General features: G+C 43.4%; 1 protein-coding gene across 1 annotated transcript in view; it reads left to right on the plus strand.

The window, feature by feature from the left end:
• LOC124722780 overlaps positions 1-16,727 on the plus strand; it is a 177,741-nt gene that overhangs the window by 134,985 nt on the left and 26,029 nt on the right. The window contains exon 4 of the mRNA XM_047247915.1: positions 7,561-7,695. Coding sequence (XP_047103871.1) covers positions 7,561-7,695 — 135 coding nt within the window. The remainder of the gene's footprint in view (positions 1-7,560; positions 7,696-16,727) is intronic.

The raw sequence follows: 16,727 nt of genomic DNA on the forward strand, positions 1-16,727 counted from the left end.
TATGTACCACCACATCAATTTCTTGTGGTATCGCAAAGGAACAAATGAAAATTCTTTATTCACTGTTTATGTGAACGAACCATCTGATAACGATTATAATGGGGCAGTGATGTTCCTTACCCAGAAAAATCATAGATAGAAATTTTTAACAAATTTCGGGCTGCATATCGTGGTAGGAAGAAAGGATGTGCTGTAATGAATGTCACATTATCTTAAACGCGGGAAAGTAAGCGTGTTAACATTCAGTGACAGAAGAAGAAATAAAACGTCGTTATGTAACTAAGTTTGCGTTGTTAGCACTTACCCTGTATGTTTACTTGATGCATGAGCATTTTGCGCTGTGACTCTAACCCCCAGTACTTGCAAAGACGACAGCCTACTGCAGTTGGAATCATTTCGAGGGTTATTAGTGTTTGATAAAATATTTTGCTCCCTCCTCATATCGTTCAAACTTTCAGATAGGAATATAAAGGGCAGGAAAACTAATTGTAGTGCACTTCCAAACTTCGGCTGTGACTGGAAACAGAGTTTTGAGTACAGGTGGTCGATTTTACTACGGACAGGAGGAAATTGCATTGATTTGTTCGTTCCTGAATATTTCTCTGGGCGCTCTAACGTGCTAGGACAAGAGATAGGTACAGATTGCAGCAACTGGCGTTAAGAACTTTCTCTTAAAGAATTCTTAGGGGCGCTGCTGTCGGACTGACATTGAGATCACCCAGCAATCGGAATTTTGTACATTTTTATACTTATGGTACCTGAAGTTCAGAGCTCAAACAGATTATGTGATCAAAAGTATCCGGACACCTGGCTAAAAATGACTTGAAAGTTCGTGGCGCCCTCCATCGGTAATGCTGGAATTCAGTATGGTTTTGGTCCACCCATAGCCTCGATGACAGCTTCCACTCTCGCAGGCATACGTTCAATCAGGTGCTGCAAGGTTTTCATACAATGAAGGCTTTCACGACCGGATGGTACTGTTGTTGATAATTCTTCCGGGTTATATGGCCGTGGTCCATAGAATACTTCTATTCCTAACGTTTCGTCCAATACTACTTTGGACATCCTCAGAGGTATGGCTGGTTGAGTCAGTCGGCAGGACCAGCCATACCTCTGAGGATGTCCAACGTAGTATTGGACGAAACGTTAGGAATAGAAGTATTCCATGGACCACGGCCATATAACCGGGAAGAATTATCAACAGCTGCAAGGTTTCTTGGTGAATGGTAGCCCATTCTTCAAAAAATGTTCAAATGTGTGTGAAATCTTATGGGACTTAACTGCTAAGGTCATCAGTCCCTAAGCTTACACACTACTTAACCTAAATTATCCTAAGGACACACGCACACGCACACACACACACACACACACACACACACACACACACACACACACACACACACACACACACACACACACACACACACGCCCGAGGGAGGATTCGAACCTCCGGGACCAGCCGCACAGTCCATGACTGCAGCGCCCCAGACCGCTCGACTAATCCCACGCGGCCATTCTTCACGGAGTGCTGCACTAAGGGGAGGTATCGATGTCGGTCGGTGAGGCCTGGCACGAAGTCGTCGTTCCTAACATCCCAAAGGTGTTCTATAGGATTCAGGTCAGCAGTCTGTGCAGGCCAATCCTTTATAGGAATGTTATTGTCGTACAACCACTCAGCCACAGGCCGTGCATTATGAACAGGTGCTCGATCGTGTTGAAAGATGAAATTGCCATCCCCTAATTGCTCTTCAACAGTGGGAAGCAAGAAGGTGCTTAAAACATCAATGTAGGCCTGTGCTGTGATAGTGCCACGCAAAACAACAAGGAGTGCAAGCCCCCTCCATGAAAAACATGACCACATCGTAACACCACAGCCTCAGAATGTTACTGATGGCACTACACACGCTGGCAGATGACGTTCCCGAAGCATTCACCATACCCACACGCTGCCATCGGATCGCCACATTGTGCACCGTGATTCGTCACTCCGCACAACGTCTTACCACTGTTCAATCGTCCAATGTTTTGACTCCTTACACTAGATGTCTGCCTATTACACATTACGACCCTCTTCAATTGTCGGCGGTCTCTGTCAGTTAACAGAGGAGGTCGGCATGTTCGCTTTTGTGCTTTACGTGTCCCTTCACATTTCCACTTCACTGTCACATTGGAAACAGTGGACCTATGGATGTTTAGGAGTGTGGAAAGCCGGCCCTGTGGCCGAGCGGTTCTAGGCGCTTAAGTCGGGAACGGCGCTGCTGCTACTTAGAAGTACTTAAACCTAACTAACCTAAGGACATCACACACATCCATGCCCCAGGCAGGATTCGAACCTGCGACCGTAGCGGTCGTGCGATTCCAGACTGAAGAGCCTAGAACCGATCTGCCACACTGGCCGGCTTTGGGGGTGTCCGGATACTTTTGATCGCAAGTGTATGTCAGCAGAAAGAGTTTGATGCGAGGCTCCAGAAAATCAACGTTAAAGTTTTCCGAGGAACTTAGATTCAATAAATTAAGGCGATTTTTACGACGGTCCGCGTGGCTTACTGGATAGCGTTGGAGAATGGTAATTGGCGAATGAACGGCTCGCTGGTTCGAATCTCATTATGGTCTCTATTCGTTTTATTTTTTCGTTCATTTAGAATGCCTACATCATTTTTTATGAAAACATTTATTTCTTCTTATCTCTAATTACGTATCACATGCAAATTACACTTTTCATTGCAAATATTGATTCTTAAAGATCGATATTGTATAAAATATTGTTAATAAGTGTGTAACGTTTTTTAATTCAAACAATCTTTATTAACAGTCTTTTAGAAAATATCTAAATTTAAGAATTTATATTTGCTGTGTGTGCAGTGTGGAATTAGAAACAAGGTTGTGTGCATATTCTTAAAAAATACTAAATTTGCGTTAATTGGAATATATTGGATTAATTTTATATGTAAATGATGTAGATATTCGAATTGAACAAAAAGTAAAACAGAAAAGACCATTGTTCGACACTACCGATGGACCTACGCGGCCTGTCGTGATAGTAGCCTTAACTTCAGTAAATTAAAGTTCTTCGTAAATCTTCAAAGCCTACTTTCTCTAGTTTTCGAGAGTTGCATCGAACTGCTTTGGCTGACTGATATTTAAGTTCTGAACTTCACGAACCATAAATATAAAAAAATCCGATTGCCAGGTGGTCGGTCTACAACCAGAATTTTTTTATGAGCGCCTACTTTTCGGCTGCTCTTTCCGCATATCTCCTAATATCGTGTTGCCCGGCATAGTGCAGCAACTCGACGTGGCATGGACTCAATGTCTTTGCAAGTTCCCTGCAGAAACATTGAGCCATGCTGTCTCCATAGCCGTCCGTAATTGCGAAAGCGTTGCTGGAGCATGAGTTGGTGCACGAACTGACCTCTCGGTTATGTTCCATAACTATTTGATGGCATATGTGGTGGGCGATCTGGGTGGCCATGTCATTCCCTCAAACTGTCCAGAATGTTCTTCATACCAATTGCGAACAATTGTCATCCATAAAAATTACATCGTTGTTTGCGAACATGAAGTACACGAATGGGTGCAGATGGCCTCCAGGTAGCCGAACATAGCCATTTCCAGTCAGTGATCGATTCAGGTGGACCAGAGGACCCAGTCCATTCCAAGTAAACACAGCCCACACCATTATGAACCCACCACCAGCTTGCACGGTGCCTTGTTGACAACTTGGATCTATATTTTTGTGGGGTCTGCTCCACACTCGAACGCTACCATCAGCTGAAATCGGGACTCATCTGAGCAGTCCAAGGTTTTCCAGTCGTCTAAGCTATGGTCACGAGCCCAGGAGAGCCGCCTCAGGCGATGTCGTCGTGTTAGCAAAATCATTCGTGTCGGTGATATTCCACCATACCCCATTAATGCCAAACTTCGGTGCAATGTCCTAAAGGGTACATTCGTCGTACGTCCGAAACTGATTTTTGCAGCTGTTTCACACTGTGTTGCTTGTGTCTTAGCACCGGCAAATTATGCAAACGCCGCTACTCTAGGTCGTTCAGTGAAGGCCGTTTGCCACTGCCTCGTCGGTGGCGAAAGGTAATGCCTGAAATGTGGCATTCTCGGCACACTCTTGACACTGTGGGTCTCGGAATACTGAATTCTCTAACGATTTCCGAAATGGAATGAATCGTGCATCTAGCGCCAACTACCACTCTGCATTCAAAGTCTGCTAATTCCCATCGTGCTGCCATAATCACGTCGGAAACATTTCCTCAGGAATCACCTGAGTACGAATGACGGCTTCGTCAATGTACTGTCCTTTTATACCTAGTGCATGCGATAGTACCGGTATGTTCTTATCGCTAACTCATGACTTTCGTCTCCTCGGTGTACAGTCTCGTTCACCCTGAAGTATTGAGAAATTTGAAGTCTAATTTTCAGTGTACATACACTACACAAAATGTTTATTACTCTCACGACACAGCACCCACATTTCACGTAGAAAAGGTGCTAACATCAACGAAAGACGGATTATCTTTTCGATCAGGCGGCGAACGCACGTTTAGGGGTCTTCCAGCCGACAATCGAATACGACGTAACTTTCAGCATAATTGTATCGGCCGCTGTCAGTTGCCTCAGAGATTGATGCTCAAATTTTCATTATTTATGATAACCTTTATACTGTGTGGAGTGTGTTAAATTAGTTTCACGAGGCATTTGCGGATTGCAAGAGCACTTAATGAGGGTGACGTAGCCACATTGTTCGCCCTTGTTGTTTCGCGTTGATTGAAAGGTATTGAACTCGTGCTTCTGAGGATGGAGGCTAAAATCTTAGTCTGACCAAACTGTTACATGGTTTCGTTGTTTTTCAAAGTCGAATGTTAGAATGGTTACCAAAGAAAGTTCGTGGCCGAGTCCTTGTATGTACCACTGAGCACTTGCTCCCTCTGTAATGCTCTTGACGACTTCGATGGGTAGTTCACCTTCATTTCTGTAGGAGAATTCTCCCAGACTATTCATACGTAGCCGAGTTTGATGCTATGGGAAAATGTTTGGTCTCGTTATAGCTGAAAACCGCGTTGTGAAGTACCGTTCAGCCACCTTGATTTGGGTTTTCCGTAGTCACCGGCACAGACAAATAGCATAGAGTGTGTGAACGATAACTGTTTACAATATACCATAGTGATGTAGGGGAAATCGAGACAAACAATTTGATATAGGACACTTGTGGTCCATCAAGCTGACTGATAACCTCAAATTGGCGTACAAAACCCACCTAAGCTACAGCGCATACGCGCCAAGCGAGATTTGCAATATCCTCTTGCCCTCTTACTCCACAAGCTTATTCGATCAAATTACTGAAATTTTATATTTCATTGACATTAGTAACTTCAAATTTCCCGTGAGGGTAATGAAAAAAAATGATTTTTTCAAACACAGTTTTTGAGGTGGCGATAATCTACAGCTTGTAAAAATTGTTGAAAAATTATGATTGCACACAGCTGTACTGATCAATTTATGAAACCACCAGTTTGTCATAAACTGATCTTTTTCAGGTGTATGGTAACGTCGTAATCAGATGTATGGTTATGGGCTGTTACCCATCTGACTACGATGTCAAATGTATTTATGACTGAAACTGCTGGTGTAATAAATTGATTAATACCACTGTGTGCAACCATGGTTTTTTTGACAGCTTTTTTAATCGTTATGCACAAAATCATTACGTTTACATTTCGAGCTAAACTGAACCCGTACAAGCAGCTCGTAGTTAGGCCGGAGAGACAAAATGATTTATTAATTTTACGCTGTCAAATTTCAGAAAATGTTGATATAAAATGTACACAAACATCAATTTTATAATTAGTAAGTGGGAGAACAAGTTGTGTTTAATATTCAAAAACGATTGTGGCGAGAAAAAGAAATGAGCTTCAAACGGGTAAGACCTACAAAGCTGGCGGCGTTAAAGGACGATACAATATTAAACATCTCACTCGACGCGCATGCGCTGAAGCTTAGGTTAGGTAGCTTTTGTAGGCCAGTGTGAAGTTGTTTGCCGGCTCGATAAACGGCAAGTGTCCCGTATCAAATTCTTTGTCTCAGCGTCCTTCGCGGCGTTGTGGTACGTTATAAACAGCTATCATTTACACCTTTCAGTTCTTTCCAGCGTGACCAGTTCTAAGTACTAGCACAGTTGATGGCGACGCTAGTGACTGTGACACACCGAACACAGTTAGACTGCCAAATAACCGTGCTTCATAACAACGAAATAACGCGGTAGCCAACCAATGTGGTCAAGGGAGGCAAGAGAAAGTTAGCACAGTTACAACCACGGCTGACGTACCCCGTCCCAAGCTGACCACTCAAGAAACAGTGAGGGGGTAGATAAATCTGTGTGTTCTGTTGAACTGTCGTAAACAAATTATGTAGGAGTGGATAGTTATTTATTCAGAGGTGATGAAGGTTATAGAACATTGTCCAGAATGAATCTTTCACTCAGCAGCGTAGTGTGCATTGGTTTGAAACTCCCTGGCAGATAAAACTTTGCGCCGGACGAGACCTGAATCCGAAAGCTATTCCGGCACGACTCACAACTCGTCGTCTCAGCTTCATTTCTACAAATTCCTTTCTCAAACTTGTTATTTATCCTCGTAGAGGGAAGGATATCGCGAAGAAGTGGGTTACCCATGACTGTGAGGTTGACTCGTTAGTCGTGCCTGTATATCTCAGTCGATAAGGGCGTTGTATACGGAAAGCAAGATTCCGGGTTCGAGTCCCGGTGCAGAGCACAGTGTTAATGTGCTAGGAAGTTTTGTAGGGCGTACTTTTTATCACATTCCACTTGGGAACTGTATTTAGTATTGCAATTGTTGTGGTATAGCGCCGAGACGCTATGTGTAACAACGCACTGGATCATTCTGATCTCCAGGAATTTCAGTGGGCTTTGCCTTTTAATTGACTTCCTAGAGAGTCATAATTGACCTTATGTCTGACCACAATGTCTCATTCACTAAGTAAGAATGTACCTTTGACTCGAGAGCTGTCTCAAAAGTTCCTGCCTTACTTTGCCGCATCACAAGACTTGGTTGTTAAGTTTTCAGACGAGTATTTCGTTGTAATTTCATACCGTGCTGTTCTACAATGGTTCCCCTTGCGAGGAATACGACTTCACGTGATCGTCACTACTGACTCTTTGATTTTTGTTGTAGCTTTAGCTCCTATTGTTATGAACCGTTGCTGGCCAGTTTTTTAATAGACTAAAGATTCTTTAAATTATATTTCTGTTGGACACAATGGCATTTTTTCGGATGTTGTATGTTTTCGGTGTTATCTGTGTCATGGGCAATAATTAAAACAAGGCAGATATTAACTCCCTGTTTTGTTTACGGTAAGATCGCTGCGCGGCGTGTGTTTTTTGTGCTGAGTGTTTTCGCGTAGGTTCTAATTCTTTTTTAATGCGCGGGCCGAATTGCTGCAGTGAAGCTGGATTTTGACTGAATTTTATTTTGGATTATTGTTTTGTCAGTTATCTTTTTTTGTGGGATTATGGCGGTCGTGAAAATGTTCCAGCGAGCATGGTGTCGCCCCCGTATCCCGGTGTAATGTACCAGACGTCCCAGGGCATGGTGTACGCGTCGCCTTCAGGCCTCCCGAACGGGGTCATCTTCAGCCTAAGCAGTCAGGGACAGCTTCACCACGAGTCGGGTAAGATGTCTGCTTTCTTTGAGCAAGAAAAGGTTTTGCTGCAGTGCTTCCCATTGTAACTGTACGTATAATATCTGTAGCCCTCTACCTGAAACCCGTTTCTGTATTTAACTACCCCTAACGAATAGCGTCCGGCTCTCGTTTCGTTAGCTTTGGGAGAGAGGAGCAGTATTTTCAGTGCTGCATGAAATCTAGGTGTTATAACAGAAGCCATAGCAAGACGAGGGGAAGTACGTTTTAGTAGACCGTGAATCCGTGCTGAATAAACTTAAAGGGGCAGCATACACACAAGGGGTCATCGATTTTGCTCATCTTTCGCACGACTGTAGTTACACTAAGATGTAGTAGATGCGACTCTAGTACGATGCGTCCGATAATCCGTTGTTCAGAATTATACGACCCTGGTGAATACAGTTCGGGAGCCTCAGGTGGTGTTGACGCAACCGGCTAAGGTGCGACTGTGCATCCGGTTCTGCGTTCGAGTATCTTCACTTTTTTTATTTTTATTTCCCGCCAATCACTCGTATTGTGATTCTTCAGTCGCCGTTGAAAGTTCTGATAACGGCTCGTATTTAGTATCGTTGCTGCTTACAGTAACAAACGAGCGCCCTGAACTGTTACGAACCGTTCATTAACAACGCGATCACTTCTCGTATCAATATGAAGAAGTCTTCAATACAGCAGGTAGGAAAACAGGCAACCACGAATAGTGGACGAAGCTGCTTTTAGTTGATGCTCCAAAAGGAATCCAAATACAGCGTACATTATTCGCGGTAGATGTTGTCCACTATGAGTTCAATACAAAATGCACAAGTATTTATCGATAAATTAAAAGTTCATTTCATCACGACTTCTTATTATACTTCTCCTCGAATGTATCATACTATTATTATTATTATTATTATTATTATTATTATTATTATTATTATTAGTTCCCGAATATCCATAATAATTTCTTGTAGCCTGGTGCAGATCTGCCAATCGGAAGCCTCGTCAGCGACTTACGTAACCCTAAACTATCCCAGTAATCTTAACGGGGAAAACCTACAGTTCAACGTGGAATCAGAACCAAGTGTCGTTACCTGGCGAATCTTTCACATCATTGAGAGGTTAAAGGCAAACTGAATAAAATCCGTGATCCAGCCGGGATTTGATGGCGCAATCTTTCGGTTTCCAAGCACGTACTTTATCACAAGACCATCAGTCTGACTTTGAAACACGATTCGTTTTAGCGATAGAAATGTTTGGGGGAGAATTACAAATAAGTGACTAGACTCGTTCGCAGTATGGAGCAGGCATCACTCGACAGCTGACGTTCTCGTATGATATTCACCATGCTCGTGAAATTGGGAACTTCCATTTTTCAGAAGCGTATTGTACTACATCAGCATTTGTTTCATCTGAATGTGTACTCTGCTCGTGCGAGAAATAGCAAAATCGGTGTCCCGTTAGGTATACATGCTTCCCTTTTCAGTTTGATACCTATACGTTTCCACCAAATCCCCGTTAATGTCTACATAAATGAGCTCAGTTTCCCTGGATTGTCTAGGTAATGCTGCCAGTTTACAGTTTCTGAGCCGAACAAATTATGAAACTTCCGGAAAAATCAAAACTGCCGGTATTGACAGATAAATCAACACCCTTTCTTTTCGTGGGCAATACTCTCACCGGTTTGGCACTTAGTTTCAATCTTTCAGAAAGTTTCGTAATAGGACCTCGCACCATTATAAAAGATTCATTCTGGAAACCATCCCAACACTATGCCATTTCTCTGACATATAATTTCTCCCAGTTGTCCTAGCGCAGCAGGTAATGCACATCTTCTGGTGAATTTGAAATGAGAAGTATTGTCTCCTTGGGGCTTCTTACTGCACGACCCGGTAGCTCGGTCGGTAAGGGTACGTGTCGCGGTCCAGTACATAGTTCTGTAATAGCGAACAATCCTAAGATTCATTAAAAGTACGAATTGTTACCGTTTAGGCACCTCCTCCGCTGCCATCGCACCCGCAACCAAAACAAGCGAAGACCTCACCACAGAAAATCTGAGAGAGGATGTCCACATTTTGTTTCTGTTCGGAAGCTTTTTTAGTTGTTAAGAACGTCAGTCATCAACTTTCTCATCATATAAATATTTTAATATGACGTTTTAAAACATTGCTGCATGCGTTTCTTGCGTGCGTATAGAGAGAAATACCGTGTCATCAAAAAGTTTTGGTTTGGCCTGTTTATCGCCAAATGAAATTAATTCAAAGTTGGTGAAGGTTTCTAAGGAATTTGCTTTTTTTTTATTTTCACGAGTCGAGAAATGGTTGGCTGAGTTCAAACGAGACCGTGCTTCTCTTGAAGATGATCCACATTAAGGACGTCCCAGAACTGGATCCACAGATTTGAAAAGTCAGAAAATTTACGCACAATGATGCCTTACGGTCTGCGATTAAAGCTGGAGCCATATACATGAACAATTAATTATCATCACACTTTGTAAAAGGTGGGTGTCTCATATGTAGAATGCTGACCAGAAGCAAATGCGAGAACTTATTTCGTAGCAATGTTTGTACCGTTTTGAGCGAGGTGGCGCAGTGGTTAGCACACTGGACTCGCATTCGGGCGGACGACGGTTCAATCCCGCGTCCGGCCATCCTGATTTAGGTTTTCCGTGATTTCCCTAAATCGCTTCTGGCAAATGCCGGGATGGTTCCTTTGAAAGGGCACGGCCGACTTCCTTCCCGGTCCTTCCCTAATCCGATGAGACCGATGACCTCGCTGTTTGGTCTCTTCCCCCAAACAACCCAACCCAACCAATGTACCGTTTTAAAAAGTATCAACTGATTTTGTGCCCATATTTGTTACTTTACGCGTGAAATTAAACTGTAATCGAAACAGTGAATCGAAACCGATGGCTGTGCACCAGAAAAAGGCGAAGTCGATATTATTCGTCAGAAAGATCATGATCTCTTGTCTAGAGTGAAAAAGGCATTCTATTATTCGTTACTTTACAAAGCATAAAACAATAACAGGCGAATAGTACACAAGTCTTCCGGACAAATTTAAAGGAAAAAAACAGTTGGCGAGAAAAGAGATCGATTGCAAAAGAAAGCCGCCGGGGTGGCCGAGCGGTTCTAGGCGCTACAGCCTGGAACCGCGCGACCGCTACGGTCGCAGGTTCGAATCCTGTCTTGGGCATGGATGTGTGTGATGTCCTTAGGTTTAAGTAGTTCTAAGTTCTAGGGGACTGATGACCTCAGAAGTTAAGTCCCATTGTGCTCAGAGCCATTTTTGCAAAAGAAAACAAAAAGAATTCTTTGCCGCAGTACATTCCTACAATTTTTAAAGCTTTGTCCGTGAAAAAAAAAAACGATAAAACTTAAATATTAACTGGTGGCTGTCCACTTATTCATCAGATTTTGCACCCGTATGATTTCCAACTGCATAAATTCGTGGCCGGAAAAACACTTTTAGTCCACAGATGAGATAATGGCTGCCGTACGTGATGTCCGAGGAGGTATGGTGAATATTCAGAGATTTGACGAGAACGATCGTTCGTAGGGAGAAACTCTAGTAAATGTGGACTCTTAAATACATACCTTAAGAGCTATGACCACTTGTGAGTAGAAGAGATGTTTCATACTATCGAAGATGTAGTGCTTATAGTTCTTAAGATATGCGTTTTCGAGCCCATGTTTACTAGAATTTTTTTGCTGCGAATGATCTTTCGTGTGTTATCCCTGCATATTGACCGTTCCTCCTGGGACACCCTGTGTATTATACCCTTATACCAGTCACACCGCGTTATGTGTACTGACTAAATCTGTAATAGATACTTTTAGCCTTGTGGATGAAGACTGCACAGCGTTAGTGAGGTGTTGTGTGTTCGTGGCTAGAATACGAGCATTTGATGTGACGATGTCCATGTTAGGAGCGGTGCGGTCGCCTAGCTGTCTACTTCCCCTGGGCGGGGGGTGCGTTGAGGAAATGCCAAGGCTAATCTGCTTTTGGTAGCAGGTAGTGGCGCTTGCCTAATAAGACTCGGCGGCGTGGCGCGCGCGTGGTAGCACGGCCGCAGGAACGCCGGCGCGTCCCCATTCCGCTCTCCTTACCGAAATTACGACACGGGACTCCGCGCCCGCCGTGTCGATGACCGCCTAAGGCGCACTCGGCACCGCTCTGCCTTTTATAGCTGCTTGTGGTCAGGTCCTGTGGCGCTCCTGCTCGGACACCCTCATAAATGTGCATATTACGAGTCAGCGTGCCCTACAGGTAGCCGACGAGCGTCTTGTAACTAATGTGTACTATGCCTGTGTGCGCTGTAACTGTTCGTTTGCGCATTTTTGACACGGTTTTTGCAATTTCGGAAATACCATTTTGACTATCTTTTACAATGATTAAAAAATGGGTCGCGGCCCCGAACTTGTCATCGAGTGAGTAAAAAAGTGAAATTTGCAACTGTGACTGGTTTTTCGACGTACTGGTTAATAGAAGTTGCTGGCATAAAATTATTCCAGCGTGCTGGAAGTTCGTACTACGTTTTTGTATGTTGTTTAGCCGACCTGTTTCACCGCTTAGGTTAAGATCCTGTCAGCAAACAGGAAGCCATTTTCGGGGACAAATGAATCACTAATTTACAGACTGAATCCTTCGCTTTGCAGCAGAGTATGCACGACTTTCAAATGAGCTGGCAGTTTAAAACTGCCTTCCGGGTCGGGACTCGAACCGTGAACCTTCCTTTCGCGGGCGATGCTCTTAATGACTGGCTGTTCGGGCAGGAATCACGACCTGTCCTCGTTGCTAACAATTTTGTCAGTACCATCACTTCTACTTTCCATAATTCATATGAACACTCCATTACGCCATGCCGGACTAGTTCCCTTGGAAGATAATTTTCCGCAAATTTCAAGGTTCCGAGTTCGGCTCACAATTTTAATATGCCAGTGTGTTTCAAATCACTAATTTAATCCTCCGTGGCTTCGTAGTGCTGTGATTTTGGGACTACCAGTCGGAAGGTTGTTGACTCGATTCCCAGTTGTACTTAAGACTGTTCTTTCCTTGAAAATTACGGGGACTTTTAGGGATAGTTTTTGTATGAGAAATACCAGATTTCCTCTTTGGTTTATAGTAAATAGTTTGATGTACAACAACAACGACACACACACACACACACACACACACACACACACACACACACACACACACACACACACACACACACACAGCGACCGTAGCGGTCACGCGGTTCCATACTAAAGCGCCTAGAACAGCACGGCCACGCCGGCCGGCTGTACTGTTTAGTTTACATTTTGGGACGATGTGTATATATAGGCTATGGCAGCTAATATTCGATCTTTGGCAATAACATTCGACAGTTAGCAACACGACCAAGATATAACATCAAAACAAGTGTTCAGTTCCCAGTGCTATGAAGTCTGAAAATCAAAATTTCAAGTAGCAAATAGCAGTGCCGAAAATGGAACAGCAACAAAACATGTAGAACAACATCCATGAAATCTGTAAGTAAAATTTTAAATTGTTTACTACATCATAGAAAAGCAAACTGCCAGATGTGGTTGTAACCTATACACTTGTCGTCCCAAGATGTAAACTAAATAGTATGAACTAAAATGTCTACATATTTCAGGCCACTGACGATGCCTTGCAAAGACTAAAGGCGAAAGTCGTCTTTCATTCAGTTATAATTAGACGGCCCAAAAGTAAAAGTTATCAACATACCGTAATTTTATACGCAGCGGAGAACGGCAGTACTAGAAGACTACAAAAGCTGAAGATGTTACTACAGGTTACGCTTGTATCATCATGTGAAATAATGATTTTTAAATGCCTACAGCATGTAATATAAAAAATAAGTATAATGATTGGGATTTGAACCTACAACCTTTGTTCAAGCGCTACTTTACCTCTCTCTTCATCACAAGCTGTAGATATTATTTTCCAGATGACTTCGTAATTACAAGCCGGTGCTTTAGTTAACTTAGAACTATAACTGCAAATTCTGGGAATAGGTAAACGATGAAAATTTTATTTTAAAAATGTCCGTTGTCCTTCAGCGGTTCAAGTAAAGTCGAGAACGCTGCTGTTTTTGGATGGGATTTCTGGACTTGGGTAGAAAACATGGATTATATACCATGCAACTGTTTCGGTTAGACTAATAGAAAAATATTGTCCTTTTCCCAGTAATTTGTCACTTATAAGTAGCAAGTTTATGTTCGTCTCTTCCCAGATATTTTGACCTGTGTGATGTATTTGTGGCTGAGTAGCGATTCGGGGATTTTTTTTCTGATTCAGTGTATAGAGACAATGGCAGTTCGTCCCGTCATTTATTCTCTATTTTCAGCTTTTGTTCACCAGGCTGCTATTCGCTGAGTGAGCTGATTTCCAAGTAGACAGAAGACAAGTCGTTCCGAATAGCATCATACACGTCATGTTTCGATAGTCTCATACCGCGCAGAGGATTTGTTGTGTGGAATTGAAAGGGGGAGGCGTAAAGGTTTAAGGCATGTGGCTCATGCAGTCTACATGTGATCCAGTTCACCAAGTCTAGCGATCCTCGAACATATTATCCAAAGCAATCGCGGACTACTCGTCCGTCCATCAGAGATGTCAAGTTCTCTCGCTGGCCACGCACGGTATCCCAACATCTATAAATATCCTTCGCCATTCATTGTCTTGCAGGAAAAGGATCACCAACAATGAAGTACACGCGATGCACCTCCAACGCTGATACCCTGGAACTTCCTTGCGTCCCCACACAACGAATGTACACATTTTCACTTGCTCGGTACTTGCATTTATGCTTGCTTACAATCCGCACCCTCCTCGCATCGTTGGACACCGCCGTACATGATATCAAAATGCTGTCATTCATTTTGCACAGTTCTCCATAGCGTTTTAAGCTGCTTTCCTCTTGCGATCAGTCTTTTGGTGTGTGTGTGTGTGTGTGTGTGTGTGTGTGTGTGTGTGTGTGTGTGCTTCGAAAAAGTGTAAAGGCATTGGCACGCGATCCGTGAGACAGTGAATTCTGTGGACTTCTGCAGATAATGTTATGAATGTGGCAACATTATTGCCTGTTCTTGATATGTACGGTATACCTAGTGGACGGCACTACACAGTCTTTGCACATGCGCCACCACCAGACCTTGTACAGGGCCGTCTTCGTGGCGCTCGCTCTGTATTTCACACATGTATTAAAGACGCCAAAGAACACTTGCAAAAGAAAACTTCAAGGCATTCAGTTTAATAAGAACATGGGAATACACACAAAAAACGAAAGTTGAAGAATGACGAGTCAGACGCATTGTCTCTCCTTGAAAAGGTAAGGATGTATAAGTGAACGCCCAGATGGATTCAGAAAAACAAGAGATTCGGTATCCATGGCGTTGAGCAGCTCATCCGTAGTATTTGAAAGCAGCGATGGAGTTGAAGACAATTTCGGACATAGTAATACACGTTAGACCTTATGAATGGAGTAAAATAATCCGCCGTACCAAAAAAGCGAAGCATCCAGAAGAGAAGGAGAAAACGAAATACTGTGTACATCATTCAAAACAAGAATAGCCTGGTTTGACTGCTATACGCGTATGAATGTATGGACAGAGAAATATTTGTGTCCTCACGATTTCTTATTATACAAGTTGCGTCTAAAGAGTTCCGTGTATAGTCTCAAAGAATACAGGAAACAAGAGTTACGAACAAAATACTTTTACTGGCCTTCAAAGTAACCACCATTAGCTACAACGCACTTGGGGTTGAGACCTGATGCTACCAGTACGATCAGGAGACCGGTAGTCGACGGCATCGTGTTTATCTTTCCCCTTGGGTAGAAATTTGTGATGGATCGAGTCCTCGCTGTCGATAAAGGCAATCAGCATCGTTTTCTTCTCGGATTTTGTCAGCCGACTTTTTGTGGGAGGTAGGGAATAAGTGAGCGACATGCCATTGACTGTCGCTTGGTCGGCGGATCTGGTAGCACCAGGTCTCATCTCTTCTAATGACGCAGATATCCAACAATGCGTGGCCAACGTGCTTGAAGCGAGTCTACGAGAAGTGTAGTCTGACAACTTCCAACAGCTTTACAACCGATTTCAGAAGTGTATTGTAGCTAATGGTGATTGCTTTGAAGGTCTGTAAAGGAATTTTCTTTGGAACACTTGTTTTCATTATTTTTCGAGAACATTCACCGAACGTTTCAGACTTACCTTGTACTGTTATTACGGTTGTTGTTGTTCCTTTCCAAAGAAACAAGATTCGCTGTAGCGATGCAGGTGTTTGGGGGAAAATGAGAAACAGTAAAAAAAAAGTAAGTGTGACTAAATGAAGATGGGAAGATCTCCAGTCAGCCGCCTTGACTGTGCTCGACGACTTGCGCTGTCGTATGGCAATATTGTTTTCGACAGGCTCATAAAACTTTGAACATTGATTTCTCGAAAACGGTTCCGACGACGACGACGACGACGACGACGACGACGACGTGTAACTACATGGTACAATCGTTTGGTTTATGCTTTGCTTGTAAGCCTCTGGTGGGCCTGTGCGGAAATGTAGTCAGAATTAGGCACAATATCTCAGCACCAAAGAGGCGAGACTGCCTGGACTACTAAGGAAATACAGTGAAGAGCCGACGAAACTGGTACACCTGCCAAATATCGTGTATGGCCCCCGCGAACACGCAAGTGCCGCAACACGACGGGGAGTGGACTCGGCTAATGTCTGAAGTAGTGCTGGAGGGAATTGACACCATGACTCCTCCAGGGCTGTCCAAAAATCCGTAAGAGTACGAGTGGGTGGCGATCTCTTTTGAACAGCACGTTGCAAGGCATTCCAGATATGCTCAATAATGTGATGGCTGGGAAGTTTGGTGGCCAGCGGAAGTGTTTAAAACTCAGAAGAGTGTTCCTGGAGCCACTCGGTAGCAATTCTGGACGTGTGGGGTGTCGCATTGTCCTGATGGAATTTCCCAAGTCTGTCTGAATGCATAATGGACTTGAATGCATGCAGGTGGTCAGACAGGATGCTTACGTACG

The sequence above is a fragment of the Schistocerca piceifrons genome, chromosome X (assembly GCF_021461385.2).
Source record: "Schistocerca piceifrons isolate TAMUIC-IGC-003096 chromosome X, iqSchPice1.1, whole genome shotgun sequence".
Taxonomy (NCBI): Eukaryota; Metazoa; Arthropoda; class Insecta; order Orthoptera; family Acrididae; genus Schistocerca; species Schistocerca piceifrons.